The 23,893-nt window shown below is 40.2% G+C and overlaps 1 protein-coding gene across 1 annotated transcript; it reads left to right on the plus strand.

The window, feature by feature from the left end:
• Position 1: 1 nt before the first annotated feature.
• On the plus strand, positions 2-12,780 carry FAM199X (family with sequence similarity 199, X-linked). The gene is made up of 6 exons (XM_037408248.1): positions 2-307; positions 3,169-3,388; positions 5,103-5,252; positions 5,590-5,751; positions 6,836-7,096; positions 8,019-12,780. The coding sequence occupies exons 1-6, from the start codon at positions 120-122 to the stop codon at positions 8,187-8,189; spliced, it is 1,152 nt and encodes a 383-aa protein (XP_037264145.1). The 5' UTR covers positions 2-119; the 3' UTR covers positions 8,190-12,780.
• The last annotated feature ends 11,113 nt before the right edge of the window (positions 12,781-23,893 follow it).

Consider the following 23,893-nt stretch of genomic DNA (forward strand, 5'->3'; position numbering starts at 1 on the left):
CGCCGGCCGCGACACTGAGGCGCATCCCGGGACCGGTGGCTCATGGCGGCGGCGGCTCGGCTGCTGCGTGCGTGAAGCGGCCGCCTCCTCCCCGCCGCGCCGCAGCCCTTCCCGCCGCCATGACCGAGGAGCCGTACGAGAAGTTCCTGGCCCCCGAGGAGCCGTGCCCGCTGCTCTCGCACCAGCACCCGCCGCGGGGCGGCAGCTTGAGCCTGAGCGAGGAGGGCTGCCTGGACGTCAGCGACTTCGGCTGCCAGCTCTCGTCCTGCCACCGCACCGACCCGCTGCACCGCTTCCACTCCAACAGGTCCGCCCGCCGCGCCGCGGGGCTCCGGCCGCTGCCCGCACGGCGCACGGAGGCGGCTGGGGGCGGCCGGGCCGCGGTGATGCCACGGGGGGGGGCTGGGGCGGGCGGGCGGCCCGGGGCTGGGGCGGCGGGGCCGGCGCTGCCCGTGCAGGAGGGCCCTGCCTCGCCCCCGCTCCCCGGCCCGGTGCGGGCCCGGCTGTGGCGAGCCCCGGCGGCGGCAGGCAGCCGGCCGGCTGGGCCCCGCCGGGGTGTGCGGCCTCTGGCAGGGCCCTGTGAGGGTTTGGCCGGGTTTCGGTTAATAGCATTGCGGCTCTCAGGGTGAGCTCGGTGCGGCCTTGAAGATGTGTTTATTCCCTTCCCAATGTCTTCAGACGGAGGTTTGGGGCGCTGTAGGATGGGCAGCTAGGGTGGTGTGTGTGCAGCAATTAAAAGCAGGCCTTGCACGGGCACCAAGCGAACCTGCGGAGCTTCAGGGTAAGTCAGGCGGCCTGGTGGCTGCACCGATTCCGGCAGAAGCATTCCCATCCTACGCTACTAATTATGGGCAAATTATCCTGCCTTTAATCTGTAGAAAACGTCGATTCTAAAAATGCAAATGCAGCTCTGTAAAGAAACTTCCAGTTGTACTTACAAAATCAAAACCACAGTCCTGCTTGCTGTAGAACTTAATTCTGCTGCTGTGTATGTGTGGTATTAAATTTGAATATAGTAATAGCTTTTTTTTTCCCCCTGCTAACAGCTTGTGAGATTTCAGTCTTGAACATTCATGTGGGATAGTTTTAGTCCCTGTTGCTGAGCTGCAAGATACTCTTACTGGTTATTAAGTGTTTCTACTACACCGTTACGAAGAGTGAATAATAAGGCAATCTTTCAGTTGAATTTGTATGAAATCATGGAAATTACACTTTAAAAAGTGCCATTCACAACGTCAAGCTCGTAGTTACAGATTCTTAAATGATTCAGTCTTAAGAGCCTCGATCCAACGTGATACACTTTCATGATCTAGCTCTTATATCGTAAGACCCAATTGTGACATCAGCAGTAAGATGTATTTCCTAGCATATCTCTAAGATAAATGTGTGATATTTGCCAGATTTGCATTTAATCCATTTTGTAAGTTTCTCTTTTGATTGCCTTTCACTTACTGAGAGTGTTATTCAGGCTCACTCATTTTACAAACTCAGGTTTGTAACCCAGGCATCTTGAGTGGGTATATCACTTCTGTGGGCAAGGACATGTGCTCTCCTGCACTAAGCTGTTGCAGATGCATGGCTCAATATGTGGTGTTTGCATAAGGCTTCCTAATTTTTTTAAGTTACAAGTAATTTTAATGTAGTTCTCACTTGTTAATCCAGTTCACCCTAGCAAGCACAGCGGTTCCCCCTTAGGCATGAGAAGGTGAGGGCTGACTGCTGTACATGCAGTGATGCTGCATACCTGGAGCATCTGTGTGTAGTTGGTTGGTGGCAGAGCCACTGTGCCGCCTCCTGTGTTTTGATGGGTCTGGAAATTATCCACTCTTGTCTTTCCTTTCATTGATATTTAATGAGTACAGAAACTGAAGTAGTGTTCAAAACAGGCTGTGTCACCACATTCATATTCAACTGATGCCGATCGATTGCCCTGCCCACAAAAGTCTGTACTAGTGAAACATTGCACGTGTGTGAGTGAAGCAGAAAGGGAGGGAGGGTAAGGTCTCTTGAATCTGCTAAAGGAAGAGTTTTTGAAATGCCTTTGACATTGGATAAATTCACTGCTGGCCAAATAGATGTAGGGAGTGAGTCAATCACAACGTATTTAGCCAACCTGGTATGCAGCTTAAATAATGATGGTGAGTACCTTCTGGGCAATGGCGTTGCTCAGCTTTTGCAGTTGGATAGAGAAATGTTCTTCCAGTGAGCCAGGCTGAAGTGGATAGGCTGATGGAACAGCAGTTAATCGCGTGGGTTTGTGTTGGTGCATTTTAGAAACCCTTTTCAAATTGTTTTGGCCGTATTGCAGTGCTGTGCTGACTCATAGTTGTCTCGACCTACTTTCCACCAATATGTGAAATAAATCCACATATGGAGACCAATTTCATGAGCTTGTTAAATAAATTCTGGATTCCTCTAATGAGAATAAAAAACCTGTTCTGTGAAGTTTGAGTCCTCAGTTGCTTTCTTTAGCAACATAACTAGCTTTTTAAATTAAATTGGGGGGGGGGGGGGGTTAGCTTTGGCGTGGTAGAATTTTCACACAGATCATTTTCCAGTCTTGCACTGTCTCATTCCAACAGCATGTCCAATATTTTTGGCATTCAGTGTTGAAAATAGTGAATAATGGAGCCTTGCGAATATCCATAATGCATTTCCGTATTAAGCCTTAGTGTTGTGTTGGATTGTCAACCTAGAATTTCTTTTTGACTCCTATTTGTCCTGAAGTCCAATGGATTTACTACTTAGTTTTGCATATTCCAATTTATGTGGAAGTTGAAGTATCCCAACGTAGGGGAAATTGTATTTTTAGCTCAGTGTATTTAAAAAAACAACCAACCAACCAAAAAAAGGAGACTGTTTACACACTACAGGAATCACGGCTCTAGGGTGGAAATTGTTAATATATTAAGGTAAAGGTATAATTATACTAACAATATATGGATTTTTGCCTTGCTGTTTTTAATACTGAATTATCGTTGGTGTTGTTTATGGATCTTTACAAATACTTTAAAATTTAAATTCACATATTTATAACGTCAATAAAATCAATGTATAACATTACTGACAAAACTATCTCAGCCTTGCTTGTGAGTCTTAAAATAATTTTTCAGGACACATGATGCCAATATGTTTGCTGCTTTCTATTTGTTCTGTCCTGTTTTGCAGGTGGAACTTGACATCTTGTGGAACCAGCGTAGCCAGCTCGGAATGCAGTGAGGAGTTGTTCTCATCGGTTTCAGTTGGTGATCAAGATGACTGTTACTCTTTACTGGATGACCAGGAGTTCACATCTTTTGATTTATTCCCTGAGGGCAGTGTCTGCAGTGATGTGTCATCTTCTATCAGCACATACTGGGATTGGTCAGACAGTGAGTTTGAATGGCAGGTAAACTAGTTCCACTGTAAATGTAATATTTTGTGTAGATTATGAAGTGCTGGGTTTAACTTCAGTTGAAAAGTCCTCAGCATTTGTTTCTTGGTAACTACTGAATGTAAGAGCAGATACTGAATCTTCAGCAACAAAGATGATGTTTTGTTCCACTTTATTCCAGCATTTTTAATCTGGAGGGGAGACAGAAGATCAGCTTCTCAAAGAGGAATGCTTACATATTGTGGTAGTTTGATTTTTAGTGATCGACGTGTGTCTTGTAGCCATGAACTTAGATCCTTTGTTCTGAGGATCTGCTCTGCTAGTGAAATCTGGTTATAGATGTCTGCTTCCAGTGATTTGGTCTGATTAAATCCTTTGGAATGCACCTGGCACCTAGGTAAAATGTAGAAGCTCTTACCATCGCCTTTTTCCGTCTTTTTTTTTTCTCTGCCAGTAAGAGTACAGAGCTCACTTTGTCTCACCAGGATGGGAAAAGTGTGATGGTGAATTGCATCCTCCTTTCTCCTAGTCTTTACTGGATGCAGTCCTGGCCATCTATCTCTAATTTATGGTGGTAGTCTTTGTTCAGCAGATTTCAGTTGTGATGTGCAAATCTTTTTATGTATTATAGACTTAAATCAGCTGTGAAATGTATACATAACTTTGAAGTAGGAAATGTGGTGCTTCAGAATATACTGAGGAATAATTTTAAATTTTTTCATACAGCTTAGTCAAAGCCTGTAGAGTCTTTTAAGTGCAGTATAAGGACTGAAAACACTCATTCCAAGAAAAAGTGCTAATCCTGTTCCAGAAGATGCAAATCAATTTAAGATAACGTGGACTGAGATTAGCTCTGAATTTCTTACTGTTCTAGTCTAACTGCTAGTCTTTCTGTGTATTGTATCACAGAAGTTACAAGTGCATTTGTATAATGCAGCCTGTAGGAACAGCGTTCATGGGATCACAAAGATGTAGAGCTTCATTGAGTTGTGAAATCTTAATTGCCTGATAAACTCGGCGATTGTTTTGAAAAGAAGCAATCTTCCATGTCTTAGCTGACAGCACGTTTGATTAGGAGCTAGGTTTTTTTAAACAAGCATTTCTTAAGAGACATACTTGATTGGACTTGTAGAATTTTATAAAGTCTTTTTTGTAGCTCTTTATGGTGTTACCTGGCAAAATCTGAGCATGAGTAATCCAGCTGTCACACTTTAACTGGAATTGCATTCAGAAATTACATGTCAGTTGTATAAATGAAGCTAACTAAAGTTCTGCAGTTGCCTCCAGGAGAATGACGGTGATTTTAATTGAATTGTCTTGTGTGATTATGGGGTGTGGTATAAATTACAAAGCTACTTTGAAATGATCTTCCTTAAACTAGGCTTATGCTTTAAAATGGGAGGTTTGGATTGTAATGGACGATTTACACTGACGGAGAAGGGAAACAGTTGAAATGCCCCATCATTCGGCTGTTTTCTTAAATGCAGATTTTTAAAAAGGTGATTGATAATAGAGAATGGTGTGAATTGAGTTTGCACTTGCTGTTTATTGGAAGATTCGAAGGGGTACTGCCAGAGTTATGAGTAATTATTAAGAACTTGTTAGAGTCCGTAGATGAGCGATGCTTTGCTGATTTGACAGTATGTTTTGAATTGTTAATAGTGTTAAAGTGGTTTTAAATCTGCCTACTGTATTCTAAGGCTTTGTTCTTTCTCTTGCTTATTACAAGTTGCCTGGCAGCGACATTACAAGTGGGAGTGATGTACTTTCTGATGTTATACCTAGTATTCCGAGCTCTCCTTGTCTGCTTCCAAAAAAGAAAAACAAGCATAGGAATCTTGATGAACTTCCATGGAGTGCAATGACAAATGATGAACAGGTGAAATGGACTTTTTTCCCTATGTGAGAACTGTTACACAGAAGAACTTTCCATTAGTGCCACATCTTAAGAGACATACTGATTGCTGTAGGTGTAAGTGTAGACCTGTGCAGTATTACTGGATTCTTGAAACTAAATCTTCTTGTCTTTTGCATCTGTAGTAGGCAGTTTAATGTGTACTTGGTTTTTTCACCCTGAGTTTTTGATGATACTCAATGAGGCTAGAATTGTAGGAAATGTGTTTCAGTGCATTTTATTCTGTTGGTCCTTTCTTGTTTCTGTCACTCATTTAGAATCAATAATACCTTCAAATGACTTGCCTTTCTTTGCGTCCTAGGTTGAATATATTGAGTATTTGAGTCGCAAAGTCAGTACAGAGATGGGCCTTCGAGAGCAACTTGATATTATTAAAATTATTGATCCTACTGCTCAGATCTCACCTACGGATAGTGAATTCATTATTGAATTGAACTGTCTCACAGATGAAAAACTGAAACAGGTGAGTTAAGGTTTGTACATTTGACTTCAGGGTTTCAGTATCTGATAAGTCTTGCAAAATCTCTTACAGAGTTGTGATGAATTTTTATATGTAATCATAGGAAGATACAATAGAGCACAATATTGTCAATGAGGGAAAATAGAGTTCAAAAGCATATTATATGTATTAAACCTTTATATGAAAGACTGTGAATTATATATTCTCCCGATATGTTAAGCCTAAGCTGGTGTGTGTGTAATGAGTTATGCCATGGGCCCAGTACTGCTTATGACAAAGCATATTCCACTTCATGACTGTCAACTGGTGGAGGGTTTCCGTTTGCTCACTGATGATAGACTAGCATTGAAAAATCCAAAGGGCTGGAATTTGTTGGGGTAGACCATAAATTTAATGTAAAAAGGGATATAGAAAAAAGTGTTTTAAAAGTGTTACAAAATGCAAATTACAACAAAGAAGGGTACCTGAATCGTGTGGTAGGTAGATACTACTGTCATCTTAGTCTTTGTACTATTTTGATGTGTTGTTGGGAAAAGATGCAGTGTCCAAACAAGCTGAACTCCTCAGTGTTAGTCTGTGATTATGATAAAGATTGACAATGGAAAACATCGACTGCTCTTGTGGGCTTGGCCTGTTGCATATTTCAAACATTTTATGAGTATCATCTTAAAGTAGAAAAGTACTGCTTTCCTTACGCCCACTTTTGTTTGACTATACCTAGCAAAATAAAGGGGGTTGACACACTAGTTAAACAACTTAGTTCAGTTGAACTTCACTGATATTCCTGTTTAGTGTTACAACTTACTGTTGTGTATTAGAAGACTTGGTGGGCAGGAGAGGGGAAGAAACCCGAAACCTTGTTACTTGGTTCTCTTCCTTCCATAATGAAATTAGTATTAACTTAGTTAAGATCTCTTGATGACTGCCAGATGGCTTGGGGTTTAAGCACCCACAGCAAAATGCTTTAAAAGGCTAACTGAACTGGTCCAGTGACTTGATCATTATTAGTAGCCATATTCTGTTTTTTGTCAGTATCTCAGTGCGGTATTTATCAGGCTGTAGTAATTCTGATGCCTCTGTTCTAAAGGTGAGAAACTACATCAAGGAGCATGGACCTCGTCAACGATCTGCAAGGGAAAGCTGGAAGAGGAGTAACTACAGTTGTGCAAGTACCAGTGGTGTGAGCGGTGCCAGTGCCAGCAGCAGCAGTGCCAGCATGGTCAGCTCAGCGAGCAGCAGTGGCTCTAGTGTCGCTAACTCCGCTTCAAACTCAAGCGCCAACATGAGTCGAGCGCACAGTGATAGTAATTTGTCCACAAGTGCTGCAGACAGAATCCGGGATTCAAAAGTAAAGTTTCTAACTATGTACATATGTATTAAACTGTCTGACTCGTTAAGGTTTTGTATGTGGTTGTAACTGGGTTATTTGTACTGAAGGAGCATGGTTAGTCACCGAGGATCTGCTGAAGTTCTCTAGCTAAATTAATGCTGACTCTTTCCTCTGATGTGACCATAAGGAATTTAAACTTTTGCTCTTCCCATCACTTCTAAGTGAAAGCTTGATGTTTGTATGTAGTAGGTCTTCTCATTACTTTTGTTTAGAATAATATGAGTGGGGGTTGAATATAGGCTTATGCATCTTTACTTAGTTCATAGTTTAAAAAAAAAAAATTACTCAAGATTGATCAACCTAATCTAGGTATAATTTCTGGCTAGTAAAGACTGCTTTGGTTGTGGGTTTTTTGGTTTTTTTGTTGTGTTGGGTTTTTTCCCCAGCTAGAAGTTTCATCAGGCTTTTTGAATCTTCTTCAGTTCATTCTTCCAATGTGTCTCATGAGATTACATAGTGAGGGCTGACCTACCGAAGCACGTTGCAGTTAAAGTAGTACTGTGGCACTTGTCCTGTTGCCATAATTTCAGATTCATTTGTGGGTGAGAGGAGCAGTTCCTGCTTGCTTTTCAGCATCTCAGGTGGTGGCTGTAAGACTGTAACATTTCCCTGACAATAAAGACTTTTCTGATCAAAGACTCAGCTATGCAACATCACAGGGTGATGTTGTGCCTCATAACTCCCTTGTGGTAAATGGTCTCGATATTTTCCTATTGGGTACGATTTCGGATAAATGTTTACACCACCTCTTGAGTATTCATTTTAGTTATTTTTCAGAGCAGACATTATGTTAGAGTTAACTTATATTTGCCCTCTTTAAAGGTGGTTTCTAATCTACAGAAAAAAAATCTTATTTTTTTTGTCTTCTATATTTTGACAGAAGCGTTCCAAGCAACGGAAGCTACAGCAAAAGGCCTTACGCAAGAGACAGCTGAAAGAACAAAGACAAGCCCGTAAGGAGAGACTGAGTGGATTATTTCTTAATGAAGAAGTGCTCTCTTTAAAAGTGACTGAGGAGGACCATGAAGGAGATGTGGATGTTTTAATGTGACAGGGGTGAATTTATCAGTGTTCTTTCTAAGCCTTAAATGTATTATCCTTATTGTTTACATCTATTTCTTGACCAAATTTTGATTAGTGTTAACAATATAAACCAGATCTTTTCTCAAGTGTAGTTTTGCTAAGAAGGTCTAAGTATTGAGTAACTTGAGCTTTTTGAGACTAATTTTGCAACAAAGACTTCAGAAACTTAACTATCATCTGAAAAGCTGCTGAATAGATACAATTTTAAGGAAAGTTGAACTTGGCTAACACGCTAACTTATGTGGAAGACATAAATCTGGGCTGCTTTTGAATGACACTAAGCATGCATCACTATGCCTTCAGCTTTTTATTTTTTCCAACTTGAAGTTAATATTACACTTGGCTTGTTCTGTCTTCCCTTTCCCATTATTAGGAAGATTGTTCAGCATGAGGAAAAACTCTTTAGTTCATAGGGGTTTCTTCAGTCTTGCTCTTGGATCAATACAAAATCGAAGTACTGTGGTAAATCCTTTTTCTAGAAGTTGCAATTTAACCGAGACTGCACAGAAAACAAGAGGCAGGGCTTCTGATGCAGGGAATCTGTAACACAGATAATGCCTAATAACGTAGTTCTTTAGGGAGCAATTAGAATTCAAAAAAAACGATTTGCAAGCTTAGTCTTTGGAAAGTTAATTTTGCTGCTCAATATCTTATAGTATGGTTGTTACTAATGGTTGATCAGTACATCCCTAGTATTACTATGAAAAGATTCAAATAAAAACACTAATCTGCAATTCAGTTGTCTAGGACACTACTTAATAATAGTTAAAAATGCTACTGGAAAGAGAAGTGCAAACAAGCGGCACACAACTTTTTTTTTTTTTTTTTTTTTCCCCAGAAGCATATCTAAATAGATTCATGTGGTTGGCAGGAGAACTTAATTAATGCAGCTGTGCTTTTTAATTGTATGTTTAGTTGAGGATGTGTCTTCTTTGTGGGTTGTTACACCATTACATGTTTCAGAATTGTCCTTTTGTTGTCTATCTGCTTTTGAAATTTCTCTTGCTAAGAAAACGAGGTAAAATTGTGGCTTTCGAGTAGGGAGATAAAAGTAGTTTTAACCTGTTTCCTAATTCTGACAATCTGTAAGGTGACCTTTGTCTTTATCTTGGAAGTACTTGTTACAGAACTCCTTCCCCCCACAGCTGAGATAAAAATAATACTTCTCAATTTCAATGTGAAACTTAAAAGGTTATAAAATTATTTTCTAGTTCTGAGTTTAGGAACTAATTTTTCATTGCCTTGGTGCTTCATTACTTTTGTTTTGCACTTGTGAATTAAGGAGCCCGTAGGTGCCTGTAATTGCAGAATATAGCCCAATCCTGCAGAATTGCATGGTCAGCTTTATATAGAACTACTCATTTTCATTTTGCATGTCCTGCACAGACTTATTAGCCCTGACAGCTGACGTATTTTTCATTCAGAAGTGGCATTCCTTGTAGCCTCAAAATAAACTGACCTGTAAAATATCTGAACAATGGCCTCTGAAAGGGCTTTGATTAGAAATAAAAGGTCTGTAGTCAAACTAGTATGTGTGAACTTAGTCACTCTTGCTGCTTCTAGACAGCAGGTACCCAGACTTGGCCATTGGCTGATTAAAAGCCACTTAAAACTCATTTTGAACTCAAATGTTAGTTATCCTTTATGGTCAGTTATTTGGCCACTAACCAGCAGTGACCATTACCTGTCCGTATTTGCCTGTACTGCACTATAGCTGCTTGAAACCTCCCTCCCTCCTGTAGAAAAAGTACCAAAACCTTCTTAATAGCATACAAGTTACTGAGAATTTAGATTGACTTAAATGTGGAGCTTCTTTTAAATATCTTGGATGGAAGAAAAAAATGAATTGCTGTCAATACGGCTAATTTCAGGGTGCAGTTGTTGAGCTCTTGCAGCTTACCATGGCTGTAATGGATGAATTCATCATGAAACATCTCACTGTATGTACACTTCACAGTTCAGTACAACCTTTATTTTCTGCAGTGACTTTGAAATGTGATTTTTTTTTTTCTGAAGAAAAATGCACACTTAGTGCTGTAGAGAATTGAGACTGAAATGAAATGTAAGAAAGATGCAATATCTCAGAGTGGTGGAGCATGAAAGTGTGTCACTTTATTCTGTTTCAGCAGCTCTTCAGAGTTTAAAATCCTTTAGGATTTGTTGAGAGAAGACCCCCTCATTTTGATGAGGTACAGTTCTTTTTGGTCACCTGTCTACTAGCTGCCAGAGATCATGAAATGAAGGAGGATAGTATTTCCATCTTGATTTTAGTGGTAAGCATGTGAGTATAAATTAATCCAAGCGATTAAATGGGTCCAGTTCCTCGTCTGTGATGTTGGATCAAAAAGTCCTGAGTGCCACAGTAGCTGATTGTGGTATGTTGTCTCCAGCTGGGTACTTCAGTCACTTGTGTGACAGTTAAAACAATAAAGAGTGGGTTTCCAGGGGCTGCATGGTAATAATTTATAGTTCTGTAATCTCATAGTCCCAGATGCTTATAACCTAAGAATACAAAACTCCAAATATTCTGCTAAGAATGCAGAATAATACCTTGCTTACCTGAATGTTCTCTTTGCCAAATGCTTGGCACCTCAGAGAATCTGGCCTGAAGTAGCTGTGGGATTCAGGAGTTCTCACATACTTCCACGTGTCTGGGTTTTTTTCCCCTTTTCTCATCCTTCTTGGTTCTAGTGCCATGCTCATTTTGTGGAGGGGGGAGGTGTTTTTGTCTGATTCTTGTCTTTCCCTGCGATGTGCTGTATGCTTACCCAGGGAAGTGGTTGAATCTCCATCCCTGGAGGTATTCAAAAGAAGCATAAACATGGTGCTTAGGGACACGGTTTAGTGGTGGACTTGGCAGTGTTCAGTTTACAGTTGGACTTGATGATCTTAAGGTCTTTTCCAACCTAAACAATTCTAGGATTCTATGAATTTGTATTGGATACCCGGGGCATTAGTCCAACAGTTGGAATTTTAGTTAAACGTGGTCTTGCTGATGAGAGTGTTGGCCATTGTGGCTGCTGCTTTTTTTTTTTTTTTTTTTTTACAGGAAGTTATCTACAGGTTATTGGGTTCAGATGGGTAAAGAAGAGTAACAGACTGCTAAAATCATGCATTCTTATTAGCACTTTTTCAAAAAAGATTCAAATCTCTGCTTTTTATTTATAGATAAGAATTGTCAAGATTAAAAGCAAAAGAGAGACGAACAGGAAAAAGCTCATAGCTGTATGTCTCCATGGTACTGAAGCTGTATATCTAGGTGCTTTGTACCCGCTGTAATATGAATGTAATCAATTTACACTCCATAACATTAGCGGTTTGCTTCCATGGTAACTTTTTCTCTAAAAAGGCTTAGAAGGAGCACTGAAAGTCTGATTGCAGTAGGACTGTAAACAATAGAGAACATTCTTTTCTAGAATGATTTTACCTATGAGGAAAAAAGCTAGCTGCCTACAAACCTAATTTTTGTGTGTGTATCTAATGTCATCCTTTGTCTCTGTTCAGATAATATCTATTTTTCTTTATCTGGGAAACAGATTAAAAGATTGTTATAGTATTCTCAGTATGGGGTGCTTATAAAGAGGAGCAAGAAAGTCTTTGCAAGACTTTCCTCGGCTTAACTTTTGGTTCTCATATTGTGGTTTGAAACCTGTGAAGATCATTCTCTGGGAAAAAAACAAACCAACCAACCTGCTTGAACTTTATCACATGCATTTACATCACGGTGCATATACAATATGGAAAAATATAAAAATGGCAATATTTACTGTTCATCTACACTGAATGGCCTGAAGCCATTTCTTTTCTCCTGACACTTTCAGCTTTGAAATCATTTGATGCATTAGTCTATAAATATTAATAAACTGGACTGTTTTGAGGGCTCTTGAAGTTCATTCTTATAAGCCAGATTTTCTTGGCAAATGTTGTTAGATGTATTGCTTTAATGTTCCTTAGCTTACTGATCTTGCAGTTCTTGGCATAGAAAAGACAAGTCAACATGCAATTTTCCATTTAAGGATTACAAAGATCGTTTATCTACCAAGGGCAAATCCTAGTAATAGTCAAAGCTTGTCTATTTTGACTATTAAGTCTGATTAAATATACTTGCATTCTTTCTCATCTGGATAAATTTAAAACATTTCCAGATAACAAATAAATTCTTCCATTTAAAAAAAATTGTAATATTGAAGCCTTGAATATAGTTCATAACCAAAGCAAGGGGAAAGTGGGACTTTGTGATGATTTTTTTTTCTTTTTTGGGGGGGAGAGATGGGGGCATAAATTAGAGTATATGGTACTGCTTAAATTGAGGTTTTTTTTTTCCCCAGATTCTCTGCTAATTGTATTGCTAAAATGCACTTTTGTATAGAAAACTGTCCTCTGTACATTCTGTATCTACACGATGTTTATAGAGATTTTTCTGAGGTTGTGAAGGATTTACTGAAAGATGCGATGCTGGTGACTGATGCTGTTGATTTCAAGTTTTCATTGTATTTGAAAATAGTTATGTGCATATTGAAATACAGGTTGGAATTAAAATTGATGACGTAGCAAAGATATCCTGACAAAACTATGTGGTATCTTCTTCAGAGCAGGGGGATTTACATAGAGGGCTTGTATACTCACTGTTCAGGCAGAAAGTACAGATAAAGTCACACATGTTAAGTGTTCTTTGTGACAGAAAGCAAACCAGTCCCTCCTTAAATAGTGTGGTTTGTTATCCACAAAATCTGATCAGAATTGCTTCATAGGAAAATGACTACTTGTTGTGAATGGTATAACCCAAGATCTTGTACTGAAAGCTGTCTGTCCTTAGTTTTGATTTCTGTGCCAGAGGATTTTTTTAATATATATGCTATGTAGGTGTGGGCATGGGAAGTCTAAGCACTTTCGTTGCCAGCAGTAACTCTGAATCTTCTGCTATCAGCCTCGGTACCCATAGCCATCAAACCACCGCCTGTCCTGTGATTTTTAAAATCCCTGATAGGACTTATAGACTGACAACCCACCATGCTCTTACAGCTCATGATGCAGACACCTGTGTGCCACTGTTGTAAATCCAGATTTCATTCACTACAGCAGAAGCAGGTATGCTTGGGGATGCCAGAAGCTGCAGTGATGCACACGCAACACATGCAGCACCAGCAAGGACGTGGCAGTGGCCATGGCTTTGCAGTCACCAGTGTTGAGCAGGCTACAGTGAGGACACTTGCCAGCCTATATATTCTGTGTTGTCCCTGAACCAAATTTGCCTTCTGCAATACTGAAGTGTCAAGTGTGCTATTACAAAAATTCCTTGAATCCAGTGGAAAAATCCTGAAAACCTTGAGAAAGGAATAACTGGGATAAAGATGTTTTCCTCAGTGTTCAGAAAGTCTGCAGCATCTCGGGGATCTCAACAGCCTTGTTCATCCCAGCTAAGGCTCATCAAATGTGGAAGCTGATTCTCTCAGACGCTTAGAGAAGTTAAAATTGACCAAATGTTACCATTCCAGCATGTTTCTGTAGATATTGAAGGATGGAGAGGGACAGATGAGGGCAGAAACACTGCGTATCACAGCAAGTCTTGGTAAACTATCAAGAGACCTTCTAACTGTTGTGGAGTCTGCAACTGGGAGGCTACAGAAGCTATTGCTCTTGTGGTGCCTTGCCTTCTCTTCAGCAACCTGCTTGTGTTTTTTGTCTTTTTTCACCCCAACATGAGTGACAGTACAGGGTGTTTTGTAGCAAAACAAATTGAAATATTGCCAAGGACCGTGACCTGTTGTGGTGGTCACTTATGGTAAGGGCTTACTGGTCCCTGGGTAGCACCTGGCAGCCGCAGGGAAGTTGATGCTTATGATTTCTGAATCACAGGATCTCAGTGAGGTGGTGTGTCTGCTTTGAACTTCTGAATTTTCGCAGTAGGTCCTGATGCAGCAGTTCATTACAGAGGTAACAGGTACATGGATGAGTTGTTAACACCTTGGAAACAGCTGCCTGTCTGTCAAGTGAGGTCTTGTGGTCACAGCTAGACACTGCATGTTACAGACCTCTTACTATTCCTCCTTAAACATTTCTTCATTTATCTCTCAAGTGTATCAAGTTTCACTTTGATAAGGAAGTCTCATTTGATAGGCAAATGCTATCTGGACACAAGCTGGACCAGAATTTCCACACTGGCAAAACAAATTGATAAACTTCCCTTACTAAATTGGCAGGGAAAGATGGCACTGGCTCTGATCTTGCTGTCCTCAGCCCTCTCTTACTACTGGCCTGAGCTGTCCACTTGATCCAGACATTTCCCAGAAATAATTACCATTTGGTTTCCTGAGATCCTTTGTGTGTGTTCCTAAGTATCCAGTGTCCTGCCAGAGAGAAAACTTTTTTTTTTTAATTTTTTTTACCTCCTTCCAGAACATTCATATCTTGTAAATGGTTTCTCTGGTGTGGAGATCAAATTTAAATTCAAATCCGAATTTCTGATCCGAGACCTCATTTCATGCTTCTCTTTACGTGCTGCGGTGGCTTGTGCTTGGGAGCATCCCTGGTGTAGTAACTTGTTTCTGTTAATGTAGACCACATTCCTGAGGCTTAAGCGTGATCATTCATCTTGTCTGTAGAGTCTGCCTGATGCTACTTACAGTTGAAAGTACCTGCTGTATTGCTACGAAGTTTCTCGAAGAAAGCAAGAGCGATTGCTGTCGTCGAAGTTTTCGTTGGGCCACCGATTTGCTGGGGTTTGAAGGGAAGGTAGCCCGCTCGCCCGTGTCTGGTGCCACTGGAGGGAGCACTGCAGTCATCTCCTCCCCTTCGAGGCTGCAGCTGCCAGCCTTGCCGTGCTACGCACGCTTTCCTCGATTCTGTTATGTCCTATTAAAGTCTGAAGGGGATTTGCTTCTTCTCTTACGCAGTTTTTGAAGGAGGAATATATCTGTTAAGCACTAGTCTTAAAATAACAACGTTTCCACTGACTTAAGGAAAAAAAATTTGCTTTTTCTGTTTGTGGTGATTGTTAATTCCTGCCTGGTGCTGCTTATTGCAATTGAAAGATGGAAGTATGTTCCTGTTAGTGTTAACTTTTGTACGCATGCAGAATTGCTGCTTTAAATTTTCTGGACTTTGTTTCAAATGCAGCCTTCCTCAATGTAGGCTGAGAATTTTGCAGTTGAAAATACTAGGTGATGATAGGAAAGCAGCAGTCAGCTTTTAATGCGTGAATGCTGATAATCTAGATGCCTGTCTGTCCCTGGGTGGTAGGGGAGAGAAGACATAGCTAACCTGCCTCTATTTTTTGGAATAATAACTTCTGAATAGGGCTTTTGGGGCTTCCTTTTGAGCAAAGGAAAATCTTGCTTCTAATGGGAGCTGTTCTGCAGTTGTTCGGTTTTTTTTTTTTCCTTCTCAATTTGTCTGACTATTATTGCTATCTTTAAAAAAAGCTTACTAACACACGTAACAACAGAGAACATGTGAGGAGTTCTCCCTACAATGTCAGGTTCACTCTTGGAAGCCAAGCTTTTTTAATGGTCCTGAGCAGGGTTAGGAAGGTTTTGAGCACTCGTTGCTTGTGCAGATGTGCTACTGACTCATCCTCTTCTATCTCTGTGTCAGTAGCTGTCATAAAAAAATATGCAAAAGAAAATACGAGTTCCAGTCATCAAGTGAAATGCTTATTTAGACAAATTTTTGCTTAGTGGATGGCTTTGTTTAAAATAGTCTGATTACTGTAGTAGAGAGATACTTTCTCAGGTTCTGCTGGGGAAACTGCTGTCGGCAGGCCTTGAGCATGCTGGCTGGTGGCAGGGTGATCCGAGGCAGCTTGCAGGGAACACCATGTCTGGTCCTTGCGTTAGCCATGCTCCCTTAAGAGAAAGAAGTATCTTCTCAGTTCTATGTTCTTTTCACAGAAGCATCATCTTGTAGATCCTGTGACCCGGTGACATTTGCCCTCACAGCTTACTTGGCTGCTGTTCCGTCAGTGTTGGGAGAGCTGATGCCATTGACCTCGTACTTGTGAAATCCTGGACTTCAGAAGCACATGCAGTGTATTTCTCCTGATTGCCAGAGCATGACCTTGCAAGAAGATGGGATGCCTCTAATCCTGTCAGTTGGTTAAACGTTGCCATCTGAGTTTAATGAGCTGTGTTATACCGGTATATTGTCAAAATGTAAGTTGCCTTATGTCTAGCAGCAGTACGCCGCTCCTGCTGCGGAAGAGTTGGGGTGGCTTGGTGCTCAAATCACCTTTCCTTCCAGAACGGGGAACTGATCTGAAGGACTGTTGATCCCGCTGTGACCACTGTGTAAAGTTTCTGTGAATGCTTTGCTTATTATCCTTCCTTATTGATGGCTTGTAAAGGGGGGAAAAATACAGAGCAAATGGTCCGAAAGCTGCGGTGCAAAATTCAAAATAGCACTTTAACATCTGTGTAGGTGCCTGCCTGTATGTGGCTCCTGTGAAGGTACGTTCCTACTCAGGCTCTCAGTAGAAGCTTCTTAAGTCGTTAAGCCTAGGAGATCTCCCCAAGGGAATATGGGTGCCCAAATAATCTTCAGTGGAGGGAGTAAAGTTTTAAATTCTGATTGCAGAGTAAAGAGCTTTCAAATGTGATCTATAGCTGTTAATGTCTACGTAGCTTTCTTGTTTTTTCTTGTCACCTAGTTCCTGTCATACTTCCTGAAAGCAGTAAGTAGCAAGTATGATGTGGCAGTTTATCACAGAAGTTGCTGAAAAGATATTTTTAAGTCATTGTAGACCCTCCTAGTTATTTAGGCAAGTCTCATTTCTTGGTATTTGCTTCCATTCTTAGTTAAAAGGCAGTTGTTCTAGTCCTTGCTTTCTTTGTTCAGAAAAGAAATCTCTTTCTCAGAAAGAAAGAGATTAGTTGCAGGGGTTTGTTTCATCTTCCATTGTGCATAGGAGGAGCAAAGGAAGAGCTGAGAGACCTTCATTTCAGTAACTGGTCGATTTTCATGTATGGACAGCTTCTTTCAGACATTGTTTAGATCCCTTTGTATGTTTGAAGTCTCCTGCATTCAAGAGATATCCAAAGGTATAATGTAGCGATTACTACCTTGAGGAGGCCTGGAAGTATGCAAGAACTGTTAATGACAGGTGTGTTCTTTGAGCAATAAATGCTCCACATGTAGGATGGCTTTGTTCATGTCCAAAGACGTTATACTTGACCTTTTTCCTAAACCAGAGCGCAGTGGTGTGTTCACTACCTGGCTGGTACTTTCTGGAAAGAGCAGTGTAAGCTACCGAGCCTATTACTATAGGTTATTTTTGCTTAGGACCTCACAACTCTTGGACAGTTCTACTTGGCAGCTCTGCTCTGCTCTACCAGAACATAGATCAGCTTGGGGACCTCACCACCTATCCCTTCGTTAACATTGTTACGTTGTGGAGAATGTAACTGCAGTGTCAGTGTAAACCTTGTGTTTTCCGGATGGCTGTGTGATTCCTAGCATTACAAATACTGCTGAGCGGAGCAAAAACATTGTGTGCGTTAGGAGGGTCTAAAAACTTGTGAATTATATTGCTGACTGTATGACTTTCACCATACAGTCACGAGTATATTTATTATACTCAGCTAATGACTGCCTTCTGAAAGCATAGTTAAACACTAAAGTTGGTCAAGTTGTCATGTATTTGTGTAACTTTCTTTAAATCACGTTTGATATTCAGCCGGCTCTGCTTTGAAATAGTCGCTGCCTGGTGGTACAGAGATCCAGGGCCCGTCAGGTCTAGGACTGGTACAATCTTCTGCCCTGTAAAATTACCCTTTGCATGTTGGAAATGATCACTGCAGAAACAATTTATATTGACAGATCAGGTAAGCAGATAAAGCCATGTGCATGAGTCTATGCAAGTATTTATTCATTAAGTTCAAGGTGAGGAAAAGAAGCATTATGGTGCTAGCAAGCCTTTTTGGAGTTTGAAAGAATATTTTTTTCTACTTGAATATTTAAATAAGGTGAATTTATTTACCGAATAGAAAGTATTCACAGTGTGTGTATGACTTATGAACATGTCGCTCAACAAAACCATGTACTTCCTCCTGAAACAATTTAGATCATAAAACTGTTTGTAGAAGTTACAAATGTTAGTCAACCAAAAATGAAACAGTCTAAAATCTTAGTAGAAACCCATTTGTGGACTGATAAACCCATTTGTGGACTGATAAAATGAGTATAATTTATGGTCTAGATACCTTATTGGCATATGTATTAAAGTTCTGGTATATGTCTATTTTTCTTAGTATTGCATTAGCTGTAATTTCTATGTAATGCTTCAATTCATTTATATATTTGCACAACAGACTATCAGATAAAAAAGTGCCAAAATGTGTATAAGGAGGTCATCACTTTAGCTTAATTGTGCACAAATTTCCTGCAGACTCTGATGCTTAAGACCAATAACGAGACCGCTACAGCTAGAATAAATGCATTAGCCTATGAATTTAGAGCTTCTACCTGCTTTGCAAAGGGAGAATCATCTCTAAATGAGCCTAGTAACATTGATTTGTGATTAATCATTTTACTTAGTGACTCATCTATGATCACAGTACAACAAAAATGTCATGTTTGCTTAGTGGCATTAACTCCATTTATCTTCTCTGCATTCAGAGAATTGCCTTGTTGTCAATGTGGGACTGGGAATACAGCTGAACAGTGCTGTCGTTAAAGGACTCATGATGTCAGTTTACCTAAAGCACAAAAAAGAAGAAAAACCAATTTTCTTTTTGGTAACCGTTCCCTTTCTTGAAACTTAATTATTCTACTTGGTCAAGCCAAACCGTTTGCAGTAATGATCTTGCATCTGCAAACCCAAACTAATTTAACCTTGAAAATCAATTTTATTCTGGTTGCTTCTGATTTTTTTTCTTTTTTAAGACTCTCTCTGCAAGTTAACAAGTACTCTGAACTCTACTTTGGAGACAATTTTGCTTTACATTTTGCAGCTTAAACTTAACCCTCGCTCATTACTAGAATGCTTGGCTTTGCTGTGTTAGCACTGCATTTCTAGCTAGATGCCACCAGAATGGTTTTCTAAAAATGCGCTGCTAAAGAGTGTTTGTGGAAAGTGATAGTCGTTGTCTCTAAGACAACTTTTCTTAATTGCTTTATGTTAAGAAATAGTAAACCCTTGCAGCACCACTTCTCCCAAGAGAAAAAAAGGCTAAAAGGAGCTATACTGTTCTTTGCTAAGACTTGCATTGCTCAAGAACAGGAATCAACATATTAGGGGTTTTGTTGTTGTTGTTGTTTGGGGTTCTTTTTGTATAATATCCTTTATTCAAGAGCGTCATAATGGCGAGGATCTGCCTCCCTGGCCCAGCACACAGAGTGCTGGGTCTAGGAAGGAGATGCATAATGTCTCATGCATAAGGCTTGTGTCCTGTCCTTTTGCTCTGTCTCCTGGCAGTATGCTTTATTGCTATTCCTCTTTGCTACTCAGCTGTTACGTTGCTTCTTTCTCCAGGATTCTCTCTACCCCAGTCAGCATTGCAGCACTGCAATCCTAACCAGGGCCTCTGCTCCTTACCAAAAGTAAAGACTGAAGGTGAGTCATACTTGTCCCATGCTTCAGAATAATAGAAGTGCTTGCTGTGAACAGGCCTTGAGAAGGATGAGGGTGTTAACAACACAAAACATTGTGAAGTGTTTCACTGGGAAACAAAAGCTGAGCTGATTGCTCCTGTAATAATTGGATATTGTGTTTTGTGACAGAAGTCCAAAAAAGGCTTTGCTGGGGTAAATATGCCCTGATTACATAGCACTGATGTTTATTCCAATGTTGGGAAAATATCCATATACTTTATAATTAAGCTGGTTTTGCACTATGTAGTAGAGCAGGCAGAAGGCACAGTGCAATTTCATGTTTTCTTGCATGTAGAAAATACCAAAATGAAAAAAGGGGCTGCATAATGTAGGGCAGTACTGAAAAAAAATAAATTACTCGCTAGACAAAGATTGTTGATTTTGTTTGGGACTCTGGAGAGCTGTTCTTAGTAAACCAAAACCTGGCATATGCAGAGCAAGCCACCTCCGTAACTGAAGGTTGAAAAAGGTTGTTACAAACACTGATATAGCCAGATGCTGCCTTATCCAAAATTATATTTTTGCTGATCTGTGTATATTGCTAAGGTATTAAAAGAATTCATGTTGAGTATCAGATCTGAGAAAGAAAAAACCCATCCTGACAACCCTCAGAGGAAACTTTGGTTTAAGACCAATATGTACAACCAGAAGGTTTTGTGAGGATGAAGAATTCACACCTACCCTGTATTGCTTACTCAGTGCCTAAAAAGTCTGAGTTAGACATCTGCACTGGGAAATTACATTAAAAAAAATCATTAATACATGCATACATGCATAAATATAGCTGGCCTCTGGTTATGGCTTTAGAGGGTAGTGTGTTTAGGGTTTCTTGTGACTGTGGAAGCTGAAAGTTACCTTTAAAGGAAGAGACACGGTCCTGCAATTTCATAATGGCATCAGTGAAGATTTAATAAAACACTGTCTACAGTGAATGCTTGTAACCTTGGATAATACATCTGGAGAAGGGCATTTCAGTGTGGTAAAACTTGAATTTAAAAAGAGTGAAGGACTCATTTCTGCTTCTGTGCTAGTGTTGGTTTGGTGTGTTTTGGTTTTTTTTTCTTTAACTTTGCAACCGAGACTGCCTGCCCCTGTGCAGTTTAGTGATGATCAACGTGAACATGCTGGAACTGTTTACATGAAGTAAGCTGAATCATTCAACCTCATATTCATTTGTTTGACTAAAGCCTCTTTAGAGCCACTTGTGATCTGATGACTAACGTGGCACAAAGATGCTAATGCTCAGTGTATACATAAATCATTAACTACTTAATTTGGATTTGGAAACCTGAGGCAACAGAATGCCCCATGGAGAAGCAGCTGTATTGATCTCTCTCCACCCTGAACCACCTGTCTCCAGAGACCTGGAATGCATTAGAAAAATGAATGTAATGACTGAACTAAATCTAGGTCCTCTGTTCCAGAAGAAAAGAAAAGCAACGGTTTTTACAAGCAGAAAGGCATGGTAAGCTAGGATCTGTTCTGCTGAGGCAAGAAAAATTAACTTAAGCAGGAAAGATCTAGTAATCTAGAGAGATTTTTTTTTTTCAGTACTGCTACAAAAATAAGTAAAACCTCAGAATAATCTGAGGCTACTATAATTTTTATTTTTTTTCCAATTATTTTTTGATCTGGTCTAGATAAGCGTGCTTGTGGAAGAGAAAAAGGAGTTCTGGTCCTTCTTTAACTCCATACAGTAAGATCTGATGCTTTACGGTCAGACCTGAAAGCCCCAATTCAGCAATATTTCAGCCTATTCCTGCAGGCATATTTAACTACATTTCTTTAGTGGAGCACATTGGCATCAGTGAGGGAAGCGTGTCTTCCGAACTGACAAGCTCACCTAGCTAGATGCACGTGATGTGAACGACTTTTTCTGCCCTTCAGAACCAACTTCTCATCTTCTGGCCACTGTTACCTTGTTCATTGCCCGTGGTTATTTTATTAAAGATCTGTGTCCCATTGACTAAAATATAAAGAATATTATTGATATTGGAGCCTAATGGAACATGTGCAAGGGATTCTGTGTTTGTGCCGGTGCAGGGCAATAGACTTCAAACTAACTAAAGGGAAGTTTCGAGACTAGTTAAATATTCAGATATAAATTGGCAGCGAGCTAGATGGGCATTTCTTAATGATGTCAGTGGAAGACCAGCACCATCTGAAGCTTTTGTTTATCTTGCGTTACTTAAGTAGGGTTAGGTGGGTGTACTTAACTGTGTTGCATACACAGAGCACCAAAGCTGCTTCTGTACCAAAGCTGGTTGATCTGATGTATGTTCCTGCGAGTCCGAGAGGTGTTAATGCCCAGTTCACGGAGGGGGAAGCTGCAGATGCTGTGAGCTAACCAGGATCCTGCCACATGCTGAGCACATTGGGAAGCAGGACCCTCCCCCCAGCCTTCTTCCCGACTTAATTATAGATCTATTCCTCCTTTAATACTACAGTACTACCAGAGTGGATCTTTGCTTCTTCATTTCAGTTGTCAATTTGATCCTCTTGTGTCAAGAATATTGGTAAATGAGAATCTACTAGCACATCGCCAGTTTTTATTTGAGCCATGTTGTCACTCTGTGTTGTTAATGGTGAGTGTGACTGTTTCAGGAACAAGTATTTTGTTTGGCGTTTCAGTAGTATGTTGTTTAACTGAACGGAAAGCTCTGTCCACCAAAGCTAACTTTAGACACGTTTTCTATTTAGTAAACCAAACATTTAAAAAATTATTTTGTTTTAAACATCAGGTAGACTCACTCCTTCTTAGAGAAACGTGACTTAAATATTTGATGACAGCTTATCCTAAGTGTTTGATCTGTCCTAGATAAAATGTTTGCTTCATCTTTAAATATATAGCATCTAAACCTTGCTTCTTTAGATCTTTACGGTAATAAAAATTTGGAAAAGTGATATGCAAAAAAGCCCAGCACAGTATTGGAGGGCAAACAGGAATGATCACATGCTTCGGTGAAATCAAAATTGTGTCACTGTAAGCATGTTGCTAAAATCCTTTTATTTAGCTTAAAAGCTGGAAAATGAAGTTTAAGGGGCAAGTCAATATTCTGACAAGGACTTGTTTTACTTCATGGTATAAAATTGGAGATTGCTTGTCAGCTACATTAGTTTTTAAAGTCTGTTTTTGCAGCGAATGATATATATACTTTAGAAGAAATAGTTCTTTTTCAGGGATAGCATTTTAATTTTATTTCAAATATCGAGTGAAGAAAGCTCCAAAGAATTTAGTACAATAAACCATTGCTATGTCCAAGACAGTAATATAAGGGGGGGTGTGTGGGGTGGTGTTTGTTTGTGTTTTTTTACAGTTGCTAAGAGCAACTTATGTGGCGAACATAAGTGCAGCAATTTAAAAGGACACTGTGGTAATGTGAATTTCTTCAAGTAGTTAAATACTAATGCCTTTCACCACAACATCAATGTCAGCTCTGCTCCCAGTCAAAAAGCAAAGGACAAATGAACTTAGCGGTTTTATTTGCTTTTTTTGAATGGAAGGGTTTTCAGAAAAGTGCCAGTAGCCAGTCTAGTCTGTAATTTTAACTTGATTTATTTGAATTAGTGGAATCTTCAGTAAATACATCTTAGTACACTTCTTAAATATTTCCCCAGAGAGATTAAACATCTATTTACTTTAACTCCACTAGTGCTCACAGACTTTTAATTGCGGCGCCTGACAAATTTCTGGAGCAAGGAGAAGTGAAGAAAGAGGCAGAGAAGGTCACTGATGGAAAAAGCTTCTGCCCTGAGCGGGAGCGCTGGCTGGTGCAATTTCGCCGCTCACGCCAGCACCCGGCAAGGGTGCCAGTGCAGCAGGGAGCGCAGCTGGGTCCTTTATGCTACAGATTTCTTTTGTATGCCTGTGGATCAGGAGGAGTAGGTCTACTGCTAAAGAACTTGCCTTTCCGTTGGTGTTCCCAGCTATTTGCTGCGTCTGTGTGCGTGTAAGAGTGGCTGCATGCATGTCATTCACCTCAATCTGTGTTGGGGGTGACTGGTTCATAGAAAGAGTGTTTAAAGCAAAATGCTGGGTAGGAGTCCTGCGTGAAGTGTCAGTGGAGCGCAGACCTGTCAGAAGAG

The sequence above is a fragment of the Falco rusticolus genome, chromosome 14, assembly GCF_015220075.1.
Source record: "Falco rusticolus isolate bFalRus1 chromosome 14, bFalRus1.pri, whole genome shotgun sequence".
Taxonomy (NCBI): Eukaryota; Metazoa; Chordata; class Aves; order Falconiformes; family Falconidae; genus Falco; species Falco rusticolus.